At 41.3% G+C, this 14,415-nt stretch overlaps 1 protein-coding gene across 1 annotated transcript in view; it reads right to left on the reverse strand.

Annotated features, from left to right (window-relative positions):
- The window catches only part of cltca (clathrin, heavy chain a (Hc)), a 49,763-nt gene extending 39,865 nt beyond the window's left edge, over window positions 1-9,898 (reverse strand). Inside the window, exon 1 of the mRNA XM_080749794.1 lies at window positions 9,619-9,898. Within this exon, the coding sequence (XP_080605920.1) occupies window positions 9,619-9,660 (42 nt within the window). The 5' untranslated portion in view covers window positions 9,661-9,898. The remainder of the gene's footprint in view (window positions 1-9,618) is intronic.
- Between the last annotated feature and the right edge of the window lie 4,517 nt (window positions 9,899-14,415).

Below are 14,415 nucleotides of genomic sequence, written 5' to 3' on the forward strand. Positions count from 1 at the left end.
TTGGAATTGTGATGAACTTGCTGTCATTTTGCTTGAGGCTAGCGTTCATTTCAAGCTCTTGTAATGATAGCAGCAGGACAACAGTAGAAGGCGGCTTTCACTAGCGCTCTATCTACAATTATCGTTGGTGTAGTACTAATCAGCCAACACCACGGTTCCAGGAAGAGCCCAACGAAACAGGAGTACCTTTTATCAATGAAATGGACACACCCTCTTCCACAAGCCAGCCCCACCCACATTCTTTCACTTACGGGTAACTCAGCTCCCTTTCCATGACAGTGCTACAAATGACCTAACATGGGTAAGCATTACAAACTTGAAGTTTAAAGCTGGTTATATGTGATATCAATTTTAAAAAATCATATAATTGGGAGCCCTGACAGCCCTCTGAAGGGATATGCAAAAACCCTTTTTAAAAAAAGGGTTAGAAATCTTCTAGAAAGATTTACATGCTTTCTCTCACTTGGGCACTCCTCCATCTGCCATGTATTCTTCAGGGCCAGAAGGAGAACTGTTCATTCACAATGCTAGTGCTCATAAAATGGGAAAGAACAGTTAGCTTGCAGCTTGTCCTCTCTCTACACATGAATATGTTACCCCAGGCACCCCCAGAGTGAATAGAAAAGAAGAAAGAAAAACAGACATATGCTGGATGTAGAAACACAGTTCGCTCCATCAAACTGGTCTGCAGTGGTAATGCTAACATGGCTGTGGGCAAACACTGCCGTGACCTCAATGACTAGGAATTTCAGGGAAAAGCAGGTCAAACCAGCAGCACTAGTACACAAACCTGGAGAAGTGACTCACTTAGCATGTAGGCTGCTCTCTGACATTGCTTTTAGCCTGATGGTCACTTACCTGACTGAATACGTTTTTTTTTTATCACACTAGGCATCTCAAAATAAGTAAGTTAACCAAGTCGGTTTGTAGGGGAACACAGATGAAAAGCACCAGAGAAGAAATGGAGCGTGTGACACACGTTCGAGGGAAAGAGTTAGAGCGGTATATGGCTACTGTAGTATCGCTGACTAAGTGTCATGAAAAAGCAACGTCGACAGCAAGTGAGAGAAAGTTACAGAGAGGACACAAGATGATGAGTGAGGAAAGCGGGCGGATAGGAAAATGTAAGGAATAGATGAGGTGAGAGAGTAAATGAGACATGCCAGAGCTGACAAGGATGGGGCAACAGAAAGGAAGAAGAAGGATCCGGGAGTAATTTAGGGGTGAAAAATGTAATAATCAATCATTCATTGTGATCTGACATTTTTATTTTAGTAAATTAGTGATGCATTGATTAAAATCCAATATGTGCCATTACCAAAGGGAGGGATGCACCGATTGGAAGATTCAGGGCTTATACCGCAACGCAACCAACATTTAATAAAACTATTTGGCTGATAGCTGATGCAGGAACCAATGTTTAGTTTGTTTTTAGTTTTATTTTATTTTTTGTTATTCACTCCCCTTGGAAAACCATTCAGTGTCATTGCACTTTAACAAGGCAATGTCCCGCCTGCCTCTGCAGTATGCAAGCATTTTCTGTAGCAGTGGCAGAGGGAACCCATCATGTACATCAGTGAGGCATCAAGTATTCTGCGTTGAACCATTCAAGCAGTTAGATAGCGGTCTAGAAAGCTAGATGGCAAGCAAGCTAGATGGCAAGCTGCTGAATTACCGAAACACTGAATTACCTTTTTTTATATCACGTCATATAAGAACTGTGTTCCAAACATAAACAAATTATCTAAGCGGTTTGACTCATATGGATATGAAGAATCAACTGACGGTGAGAAAATGTTACTGTCGCCGAATTAGTTACATTTTTGCTAGAAAGAGGCTTTATCAAATATGAGCGAATGACTATCATAAACCAGAGCCACCTCCCCGACAATATCGCGCAAACCGTTTGTTTATTTTTGGACAACAATGCTTATATGAGACGATTTTACTGACCAGAGTGACCGCAAGCAGCTCTTAAAAAGTTAATGCCCCTCTCCCTCTCAACAGACTATTAACTAGATTGTCAGGTCCAAGGGAAGACATATACATAAATATACAATACGTTACATCATGAAATCAGCATGTAACTGCAATTTGTTCCCATTTGCACTAGTCTCGCGTAGCCAGACAACTATTCCACAATCTCCGAATGCTATATAGAGTCTGGAACGGCAGCTCCCGAACGGCGAGTATCGGAAGTAGCCACTGCTGCACTGAACTGTAGTCCCATTGGAAACACAACAGAAACACAATAGCTCAGACAAAGTCATTCGAGCTGCCTATTATTGTTATGAGTGTATAGTTTAAGAAAACGTTTGAAAACATCATGGAGGTAACACCAATAACACCAGAGAAAGACGAAATAAAGCCCCCAGAAATGTTGAAAGGAGACATAACGCTTCCAGTAGGACATGTTATTGCTACTGCACCAAGGGGGCGGTTGCGTCACATCCGCTTTATCTCGCACTCACCGTTTCTATTTCCGTCTGCCAGACTGTATGCCGGGAGCATTTGACCAAATCGCGGAGGCAACAGTCTGGCCACGCGAGACTACATTTGCACTGCAGATAACACAAGAGCTCCTGGTCTCTGACAAAATTCAGGTCGGAAAAGCCCTCCGCACTGAGCTCAGCAACAGCTGCACTTGCCTTTCTGATTAACTGTCATTAACAACTGAGAAAAACAGAATCCATACTTTTTGGGCCAATCACAACCTTAGTAGGTCCTCCCCGGGCCTTACGGTCAGTTGATGAACTCATGCAATCACTAGAAAAAAGCAAGCATTTTGGATAAACTTTTCTGTGAAAAGGTTGCATCAAAAGTGATCCAAAAGTCAACCAAAGAACAAGATTTTTGGGCAGGATCTGTTCGTTTCTCAACAGGAGTGCACTCTATCCAGTGTCATTTTGACTATGCTTCCAGTGCCAACTCATGGTTCACTAAAACCCCCATGTCATTCAAAACAAAACAACCCTTTCAAAAACAAACTGAAAAGACTACTAAAAAGGCTACTAAACCTCCACCCCAGGACTCACCTAACCCCAGCTCACACACTCTTAGGACAGTTGAAGCTTCTTTCGACAACGGGGATCAGAGGAGCGTTTAATTCCGCCTGCCAGTGACTTTTCAAAGTCACTGGCCCCAAAACATTCATCAAGAATTATCCCCTGTAATAAAAACATAAATGTGTAATCTGTGTACTGTACACAGTACACACCAAATTTTAGGTTGGGCACAACATGTGGGTCTTGCATTTTCAGTGTTACAAACCATTAATTAACTTGATAATGATGTCAGCTAACCAGTAACCACCAGAAAGCTATCCGTTATTCTGCCATCTCTACATGGGATATCATGGGACATTGGCTTTTTGTAACCCAGAGGGATCCCCATCTGTTTATCCGACACGTTTTACTCTTCCTTTGATGGAAAACAGCACCTTGCTCAGCAGAAACATGCCCTGTGTGTGTCCTGTGCATGCAAAGTTCAAGGAAGGGCAAGGAAGGATGTGCTATGCAATGTGCTGAGGCTTGCAGCGCTTGAGTGCAGCACTCCGACAGGAAACCAGGAGTCCATTGTCTACAGGAGCTGAAACAACAGGCATGGCTATGCACAGCCTTCCCCTGTACTGTACCATGTGACACAGAGGGAGACATGTGACCAAGTCCAGGGGTGAGAAGGAAGAGGGCTGGCCATGGCTTCTAGATAAAAGGGAAAAAGCAGGAACAGAAGGAAGAGGACCATGCACCGTGTGTACATGCCATCCATCTCCACTGCACAATTCTGCTGAGGTGTTTGGAGCTGTAGTTTCCTTTTTATTTCCCCAAATGCATGCTTCATTCTACAGTGGGACAGTGGCAGGGAATGTCAAGTGTTCAGCAAATCCACATCCTCACCAAACTGTCACGGGATATCAGCCGCTCAGTTACAAGAGAGTTCAAAGTGCACCTGCTGTGCTAACAATTTAAGATGAGCACAATAAAAACCTCCTTTCCAAGGTTTCTAGCAGCATTTAACAAGGTCAACTATATAAATGATACATCCACTGCCTCCCTTGTCACTACCAGTAGTACTTTATGACATCTCCAAGACTTTAACACTGTCAGGATTCTCATTCAAATAAATAAGATAACTATATTCACATTCTCATTTCACACAATACTTGAAAAACTTAAAAAAAAACACCTAAAATCGAATCGTATCGTTTGATTTTGTATCGTATCGAATCGGCAGTGCAAAGAATCGATTGTATCGATACTACCTACTTGTGCATTGTATTTAGCATTTTTAAGAAGAAAAAATTCAAAGGGGGGGGTTTAATTACTTTTCCTTTTCATATAGCTACACTGGTCTATCGATAAATGTGTGTAATCACTGGGTTCATGTCAAGGTGCAGGTTTGTCAATATACAATGTCCATGTATTTGGCAGATAATCACTGTGTTTAGTTATTTATATCCATAATAATACATGTTTCCTTTAAAAACCTGCACTATCCACACCTTTCACACAGATTTAATTGCTTTGCTAAATAGTTACTATATCGATTTTAAATCATTGAATGAAATGGTATCGTATCGCCATGAATTAATCAATATCGTCCATGTATCGTATCGTCAACCATGTATCGTGATATGTATCGAATCGCTATTAAAATGTATCGTTACACCCTTAGGTATGACACAGCCTTCAAATGTTTACAAGGGTACACAAATGGCATCAAGGTTACTTGATAATCTTGCTAGAAAGCTAGCAGTGACTGTAATAACCACAACCATTTGAATTTACATGATGCAGTGGCCAGAATTGTATAAATGCGATTAAAATTAAATTATTTTTCATTTAGTTTGATAATTGTTAACCGATTCGAGTATATCCCAACAGAAATATGGCTTTGCATGGGTAGGGATCATGGGAGCCAGAAGGGATTCAGTAAATTATATTATTTTGGGGGGGTAACATGCCATTTAACATAATTATGAACTGTATTGCCCACAGTCTCATTCATAGAGACAGAATATGTTCACAAATGGGTCTTGTTGACCAAATCTACTACTACCTATAATTTAATCCATGAATCCATAATTCCATGAAGACTTTAAATAGGACATATTTGGCAAAAGCAAGGAAACACATGGCACACCCTGTTCTGTTACTAGCTAGTATTTGCAAGGGAAGCCTTTGTCAACAAAGAATGGGAACAATGTCGTCACTCCATAAATAGGATCAAGCAACAGCCATTATATTCAACGTACTTGGACCCAACTTCCAGGAAAAATCATAGATTATGCACATGCAGTAGAGATGGAATATATCGCATGTGATACAAGTTCATAAAGGCAACCTAATATACAGCCATAAAAATAGATGATATATAAAAATGCCAGCTATGCAAGTGGACTGGACACACACACACACACACACACACACACACACACACACACACACACACACACACACACACACACACACACACACACACACACACACACACACACACACACACACACACACACACACACACACACACACACACACACACACACACACACACACACACACACACACACACACACACACACACACGGGGGAAAGAGTAGGGAGAGGGATCGAACATAAATTGAGACTTGTTTTAATGCTGGACTGGCCAAGATGCTATTGTCTTTGATGGACAACCAGAAAAACAGTTACTCAAGTAAAATGTCAACAGAAAGTGCATTGAGATCTGAAAAGTGGTCAGTTACAGGGGGAGAGAGCTGCAAGGTGTAGTGCAAGCCAACTACCTGAGAACGGGAAATGAATGAAACAAATCCAGTTATACGTTTTAGGGAAAAGCTGTACTTACTGTAGCTTGCACAACTGTACGGAAAGCTGCACTATTTCAGCTATTAACTAGCTTTTGTTGATGAGTTTCAAAATATATATATTTTTTTTAAAGTTATGCATCGTTGAGTCCTAAATATGTGCTTGAGACAGGCAACCTTTTTCATCCTTCTACAAAGAACTGTTCAGAGTCAGACAATTTTTTGTTTGTTTGTTTGTTTGTTTTTTACAATGTGGACAAAATAGCCAATTTTACATCGAGGTGCCCACTCTTCTATAGTGCCCACTCTTCCTGTTACCGGCTGGCTTCAGTGGCTTGCTAGTTTCTAGCCATTGCTAGCATCATTCAACATTCAACATCACTGTCGTAATTAGTAGGATAAGGACAAGCTTTCAGCTTCAGCCTATTCCTTTTGATCACCTGTAACAATGATTATATGAATGTATGACCTGTATGAAAATATGGGATGATCAAATAAACTAAACTAAACAAAAAGTAGTTTAAAAACATTTTTTACATTTAAACATTTAGAATTCACACCTCATACCCGTCCTGAATGTCATTGTTTTTTTTTTTATTACACCGATGACATGTAGTAAAACGATGACCTGCACCTGCTTGAATGTATAGGAGACAAACAAGAAGACATACAGTAGCGTATTACTCTGTAATGTCTAGGAAACAAACAAACAGTGGTATTGAGGTTGATGAGAGACAGTTGGTTGATCCAAGGCATACCCATTTGTCCTAAAGCAAGCAGATGATCCACATCAGAAACATGAGCAGGTCACAAAGACCTCAAGGTGTTTCTTTTTATATTTGAGCTCATCCTGTGTGCTGCAATCCCCACAACTGACGGGAAGAACTCTCCCAGAATCAGTTCACTGGAGCACAGTGACATCACACAGCTGATACCAGGCGCTGACATCACGATGAACTCACTTGGGCCATGTGACCCCACTGTAACCAATGGGCTGGGAGTATTCTGTTCCTGCTGCCGTTGCCTGGGTGCTCTAGTCTAGTGTAAGGAGTCATGTCAGCATGTTATAACACCTGACTGCCAGCAGGGATTTATGGACAAACTACACTGTATAAGTGAATATAAACCTGACAGGCTGGCTGACATTCACCACAGAACTCAGTGTTATATAATATGTATGACCTTAACTACAGTGGACATACAAACGCCTTGCTTAATTCCAGTTACAAAGGTCATGTGAATACAATATTCTGTATATGTATGATCTACCGCTAAAGCCTGCATGCTGTGAAACATGCATGGAATAGCATACACAGGTCATTAATGAAAGTAACTGAAGGGCCTATGGGTGTTTATTAGGCATAGAGATTGACAGTGACTTTTCAGGCATTGACAAATCTGGGAATCCAGACTTCAGTCACAGTTTTGCAGTTCATATCACAGGGTCGAACTAGCGTAAACAAACGAAATGAAATACAATACAGGCCATTACTCTCTTTTATAAAGATGCTTACTCAAGGGGGAAAAGTCTAACAGTCATCAGTTTTCACTACCTACCAGGCTCAACCAACAACAGAATTCCTGTAAATGTGTTGCTGAAATACTATAGTTAGAATTCAAAAGCTACTACTCACGATGGCATGTCACTCAGAGCATGACAGGGAGGTACAAGTTCAAATGTACATGCACAAAAGGCCTCTCCCTGACCTGCAGATAGTGTTGCCGTGTCTGTCTGGGAAGAGTCATTCTCCACTTCTATCATGCTCCATCTCTGAACTGCCCCTTTTGCAATTAGAGTGGCTTGACATAAGAATCAAAAACCTCTCTATAATCCTTGCATTGTGTTCCACACACAAAAGACCCTCAGGTAGGACTGTCAACCAAAGCCTATAGGTAGCAATATGGAGAGCTGTGCTACAATGAAGGAAACTGTATAATAAAGGCATCATAATGCCCTGGAGAGAGGCAGGGAAAAGCTAAACATCTGTTTAAATGTGTGTCATCATCACCACTGTTCCCATCTAACACAACCATCATGTTTGACACATGCAAAGTAGTATTTTATATAACTTATCATTATTTCACACAGTGCTGACAAGCGGATACACATAACATTTTCTTCCAGAAATTAGGTAAAAGTAGTGCAAAAGAGCTACATCGATCATGGCAAGGATGTCTCATCAGTCATCATAGGTCTAAGCTATCAGTCTGACGGTGCTGTGAATTACAGAAATACAACCCTGCTTCCAGTGAAAAGGGTTTTGTATCAGGACAAAGCTATTCACTAAAACAAATGCTTCATTATGTTTTGAAAACAAATAAACCAAGTTGCACAAACGATTTTCTTGAAGCCAAGATGTAGGCGCAAGGCGGATCGCATGTCTCATTTTGAGGCACCACTGAAGCACCAAAGACACTATGATTTATTCATAAGCTCACAGATCTTGCAAGCCAACAGTCCTGAATTGAGCCATGAGGGTCATCAATGTTTTCCACTTGCTTAAGAGGACCAATTTAGTGGAATTACAATAAAGGTGGGCCCATCAAAAAAGGATCTCTAGACAAAAATGTCTGCACTAACAGCACTGCTAGAGAAATATACATACTTCTTTCAAAATTGGACAAGTTACTGACCAGCAGTGCAACCAATTTCCTACACTCACCTTGGCTAAGTTATCTATCTTATGACAGTCAGCTGGCCAGGTAGCTGGTGGCATTTAAAGTATAGTGACAGTCAGAATTAACTATCTTCAATTTAACAATAACATAGATAAGAAACAAGGAATATACATTTGAAATACACCATTGCTGTATTTCATTCCTTTTACGCACAGAATATAAACAAGGGAAACGTTACTGAACCTTGTATTTTCAGTGCCATTCCGGTGTCATGCACATGATAATGGATCACAGTAATAAATAATTTAAACCTATTTGTTAGAGTCATTAGACCAGAGAAAACCAATCTTTATCTCAGCCAAGAGTGGGCATTTTTCTCCTGCCTTTGATAGTCGTGACAGACGTCTTTTGACAGAGAAGTTGGTCATGTCAGTACAATACAAATGTCAAAGTGGTTGCCATTATCAACCACAACGTTATCACTTAAAGTGAACAGTGCGGTGCCCATTATTAGTTGGTTTGTCTTCACTACACTACCGGGTCCTGTGAAGCATTGGTTCTCTAAGTGGGGTCCGGGGACCCCCAGGGGCCCTTGAGGGAGTTCCAGGGGGTCCCCATCTAAAGGAACCAAATGGACCCTTATGGGTCTGTAACTCAGTGTGTACAAATGGAACCAAATGGACCCGTTATTTGTACACTCTCCGAGTTAAATTAACATTGATTTCACAGTATAAATTGGGGTCTCAGAGACAGAAATGCCATTAAATGGGGGTCCGTAGTTTTAATGCCTGTCAAACTGGGGGTCCTTGAAATCAAAATGGTTGAGAATCACTGCCGTAAAAAGCTTCTCTTATATGGGGGTCCCTGGCATATCTTTTTAAATGGGGGTCCTTGACATGAAAAAGTTTGGCACTGCTGTGAAGTGAAGAAGACAGGGGTGGCTACTACTAGCTGTCGTGTTAGCACCACGAAAGATAGATAAACGTCATCCACATACAGGCTACTACTAGCTACTTAGCTTTATAGCTTAGCTTGTAGTAGCCAACTTAGCTCAACTAACACTGGCTTCACGTCATATTAGAAAAGTCAATTGTCAATTATTGTGAACACTGTAGTTGGGGTTAATTTATTTCGACGTACACACAGGGGTCCACACAGTGCGGAGGAGTTGAACAAATTCATTCATTCAACGTTACCTGCAGGTGCTCCTGGAAGCGGATAGGCAGGATCTGAGCCATGGCGGTTCCTCTCTACTTTACTCCTATATTCCTTCTGCTATTTCTAATAAAACTACGGCTTCTTCTCTCAGATCCCAGCCGGACAGCCAGGGAACGGCTTGTCTAAAGTCCGAGCGGGTGATTTCTGCGTGTTGTTTAAAAAATGGTGTCAGTATGAAGGTGTTTTGTAGTCGTTCTTTTGACTGTTTACTTGCGCGCTTCCTCCCCTGACTGACTCGACTGCCGCTACACTCACTCCCTGGAGCTGGAGCTGCAATGGCGGTGTAGTGTAGGCTGCTCTCACAGCGGAGCGGAGGGAGCTACACCTTACATCCCATAGGCCCGGGAAATGCTTGCGCTGCCATTGGCTCCTTTGGCTGTTGTCAGGCAACCGTTGACTGCTCGCTGACGCTTGACGGTTGAACTTGACAGCGTAGTAAAACGTTAGTCGAATAAAATAATTTATAGGAGCTATAGTCAACTTTTTCTTGAAAAACGGATGCTAAAATAAAAATAATGTTTCGAAAATATGTTATAAAAAAATAAGCTTCATACATGTGTTTCTATTCAAAAATGACCACAACAAGCTTAAAATAATGATAAAATAATCATTTTGGCCATTGTCAGACCAACATTTTGTTTACATTGTAAACAAAGTGTCGGCCCTACAATGAAAAAGTTGACTATAGCTCCTTGTAATGAAAACAATATATATGTGATTGAAGCTTTGAACTACTTTCTACTTGCAATATGACACGTCTGTGTGTTTTGTATGTGAACAAGTTTGATGTATAATATATTACAAATATATCCGTCTGTCTTTCATATGTTAAATGAGATACTTAAAGTGTGGTGCCTCGGCTTTCTAGGATCTCCTTTTAGTTGACCTTGTACCAGTGATTTGTACTGTCATGAAACTGCACTTTTTTCTATTGCAAACTTCTAATAAATTCTTCATCAATCAATCAATGACGTTGATGAATACATTAGAAGAAACAGAGTTCCCCCTTTTTTAATTTTAAGCATACATTTATATTATATTTTGCGCAGATAGCAATGGCATTCCTTCGTTGTATTAATGCCGAGGTTTAGGTTATGATAATAATCCATGACTGTAAATTAAGTCAGTCTGAGTCAGATGTAGTATTAGTTCCAATTAGTTTGTGTTAATTTATACGAAAACCATCAACCATACACGCAGCCAATCACGGCCCAACCGACTGTCTCTCCGGGCTATGGGATATACAGTACCCTGAAAATATTCCGGAAATGAATGATTCAGGCGGATGAATATTGATTTAGGTTTTTAAATGCTAATTCTCATTGTGTCTGTGATTTCCAGCTCATGTTAGACATTTATTATTTTACGCGCTCACGCATTCCCAGCCCAGAACCGTTACATTTCAAAATGATAAAGTCGGGGCATACGAAATTGGCACTATTTCTTTGCGATTCGCCCTTTGATTTTTGCCACATCATTCGTCTTTGTGAATTAACGTCAGTTCCTACGTCATCGTGTACACTTGTTCTGCACCGCCAATCAGAGGAGTCACCGCACCAGGAAGAATTTACTTTTTCGTCATTGAGAAAAATGCAACTATACAGCAGTAAAATTATCTCTTTGTTGCTCCTGGTGCTTAGGCTACTGTGCTTACACACCCCTCTTGACTTTCTATTGCTAGAAATAACTTCAAGGGGGACACATATGAAAATAACAAAAAAAGGAAGCTCCCATGGGCGTATGTGAATTATATGAAATCAGTGCTTTCCGTGTGCACCTGCCCTGTTCATAGATAGCGGACTGCGGGAAACCACGGCTGTGGTGTGTGTGTGTGTGTGTGTGTGTGTGTGTGTGTGTGTGTGTGTGTGCGTGCGTGCGTGCGTGCGTGTGTGTGTGTGTGTGTGTGCGCGTGCGTGCGTGTGTGTGTGCGCGGGCGCGCGCGTGTGCGTGTACTATTCTGGGGAAGTAGACGAAAATATGCTTACGCAAAGATTTTGTGGGGATTGAATCATTTCTCATGTATACTGACTGAGTGAGTCAGAGGGTGTTTTTGATTAGTTGACCATCTGTACAGTATTGCACTCTAGGATAGGATTATGTTGGTTAAACATCCATAGAATGAATGTTTGGTAGGCCAGCTAGAGCTGGGCATCCTTTTTGAAGGTGTGGTCCAATGAATTATTCCCCATATATGAGTGATAAAAACAACATCACATATAGCCTACTGTAATTAGTGTCTTCATATCATACAAGATTATTCTGCTGGTTGGTGTACATATCATGCAACTGACCATTTCCTCTTTCTTGCTCAATTTCTGTTAGGGCAGGATGTAACATTATTACTCAATTTAATACTGCAGGTTGAGAAAACTGTTTTCCAGACGATAAATAAGCTGAGCCAGCATGAGCCTTCTGTGCATTGTTATATTTTCAAGTTTCTGTTAATTTGTTTGTACACTTTCTCAGAATCCCACCAAAAACAGTAAAATATGAGAAATGATGATAGCAGAGCTGCACTTGTCCTTGCAGTTGCACCATGGCATGTCCTTTACAGACAGGGAGGGATATTTTAAAGATGAAACATTATTTACTTGATAAACAGACAAATGGATCAAGTGATGAAACAAACAAGTTTACTGTAGTACCCAAAATCTATCACATTTAAATTCACTCAATTTAGATAACCCATCATGCAGAGAATCGTCAGGGGGGAGAGAAGGAGTACAAGGTCAAAGTGGAAGAACAGTTCAACAGCCACCCACGCCAACCAGCCAGGGTCAGCACCATCTGAGGAGGCCAGCCAACTAACCATCTCTGAGTCTGAGGCCAACATGCAGCTATCCTTTAAGCATGCAAATATCCACAACGCTGCAGGGTGTTTTGAAGAAAACACAAAATGGTGGAACATTGTTTTCAGGTGGACATGATTTGTACAACCTCCAGTTCAAGAGTTATAGGCCAAAACGTGAAGCAGCCTGTTAGAGCGCCACCATGAAGCCGATTAAAAGGATGTGCTGTAGAGGTTCTTCCTTGGCCTACTCAATGGGTGGCGGCTGCAAAGTTTCATGTCACCGTCACACACAGACATGCGCGAAAACATTATCCCCGCCCCCAGCCATTCCGTTCTGGTGGAGATAAATACAGTTAAGGCCAAGATACAGTAGAATAGCAGAGAATAGCCTATAGCACACAAGTTTATCATATCATCGCCCTGGGTTCTTGTGACTGAAAAGAATAAACATATCAGCCAGTTTGAGAGCTATTCTGAGGAAAACATTGCTAACTGTAAAGTGGTAACAGACTAAAGTAAAGCCAATGATTCCTTTTGGGTCCTGACCCATACTTTTTAGATGAAAGTCAAGGCTTTCCTCTGAATAGACTATTCAAGTTGCTGTTGCCATGGATGCAGTCACCCTCACAGGGAGACCAAGTGTGTCATACAACAGTGGCCTTCAGACTCTCCAAGGATGTCAGAAGCTTAAACCTAATTCACAACACATTGTGTTGCATTGTTAGCTTGAAAATCTGTTATTTTTGCAATACCGTCACGGATATACTTTACAGTCTCTGATTAGCCCGAGGCTCCATGCTAAGTTGCCAACTGTGGTGGTGGGTCTGACTGTAGCCGTTACACGTGTCATTTCCAATTGCCTCTCTCTAAGTCTCCTCAACTTTCTAGAATTCAAGCACCAGGGAAATTAAGTAAGATCCATATCAGTATAATAATCTGAGTAATAGTCTGTGTATACACAGTATATAGCTCTGAAATTGGATGACGGTTACAAAAAGGGGTAACTGTCTCCTCTACAGATCGTGACTGTTGGACTCTTCCCTTGGCTGGCAAGACTTAAGGCACAGATGGGAGCTCTGTGTCTGCCTGTGCTTGAGAGGACCCCATCAGTGATAAAAAGGAGGGGGGTCTTGCACTGGTATCCGGAACTGGGATTCAGAAGTCCTATAGAAGCTCTATTGGCTCTTTGCCTGCCCCCCTCTCTGTCTCTATTATAGCCTGAATAAATCATGCATTATTAGTTTTCATGACATAGGCAATAGGCATAGCACTTGCCCTTGGAAGAGAATTGGCATGGTATATTAATAAATAACGCTGTCAGGTAAGCAGAGGTTGTGTTAACATTCTTTGTTGCGACCGTCAGGTCGCAAGTTACTATGAAAAGCTCCACCGGCTGTCCGTCAGTCAGTCCCTCTGTCAGTCTGTCTGTCCGTCATGTCACGTCACGTCACATCACGTCACACTTTTGCCCCTACTCTTATCTCTGCCACCGTTGCCCCTATCCATGCCAAACTTTGCACACACAGTCCTTAATTAATGGCAAATCACAACCTCACCTCTGCCCCTGATTTCTCACATGGCCCTCTTCTAGCGCCACCATCAGGCCGATTTTTGCAAAACACATTTTTGGACACGGCCCCTACAGATTTTGGCCTAAAATCACACAAAGGAGTTTTACTGGTGTAAGTGATCTAATCCTCATCTTATTCTCAGTGTTCAGGTTCAGTGAGTGCCTTTGACTGTCAAGTGGTGAATCTGGGGATATTAGTGCCACATCTGTTTTTATAAATGCATCATTAATGGATAACCCTAACCCAGGGTCAAACCATGGATTCCAGATTGATTTGGAATTATTATCATTTAATCCTATCTCAGCAGTATATAAATACATTTGAACTATTAGCCATTGGGCAAAAATGTAAAACTAACCTTCTCTCTCTCCCTCTCGCTCTCTTTCACTGTCTCATTCCCATAAAGCCTAACC

Source organism: Nannobrachium achirus (assembly GCF_963921795.1).
Source record: "Nannobrachium achirus genome assembly, chromosome: 19".
Taxonomy (NCBI): domain Eukaryota; kingdom Metazoa; phylum Chordata; class Actinopteri; order Myctophiformes; family Myctophidae; genus Nannobrachium; species Nannobrachium achirus.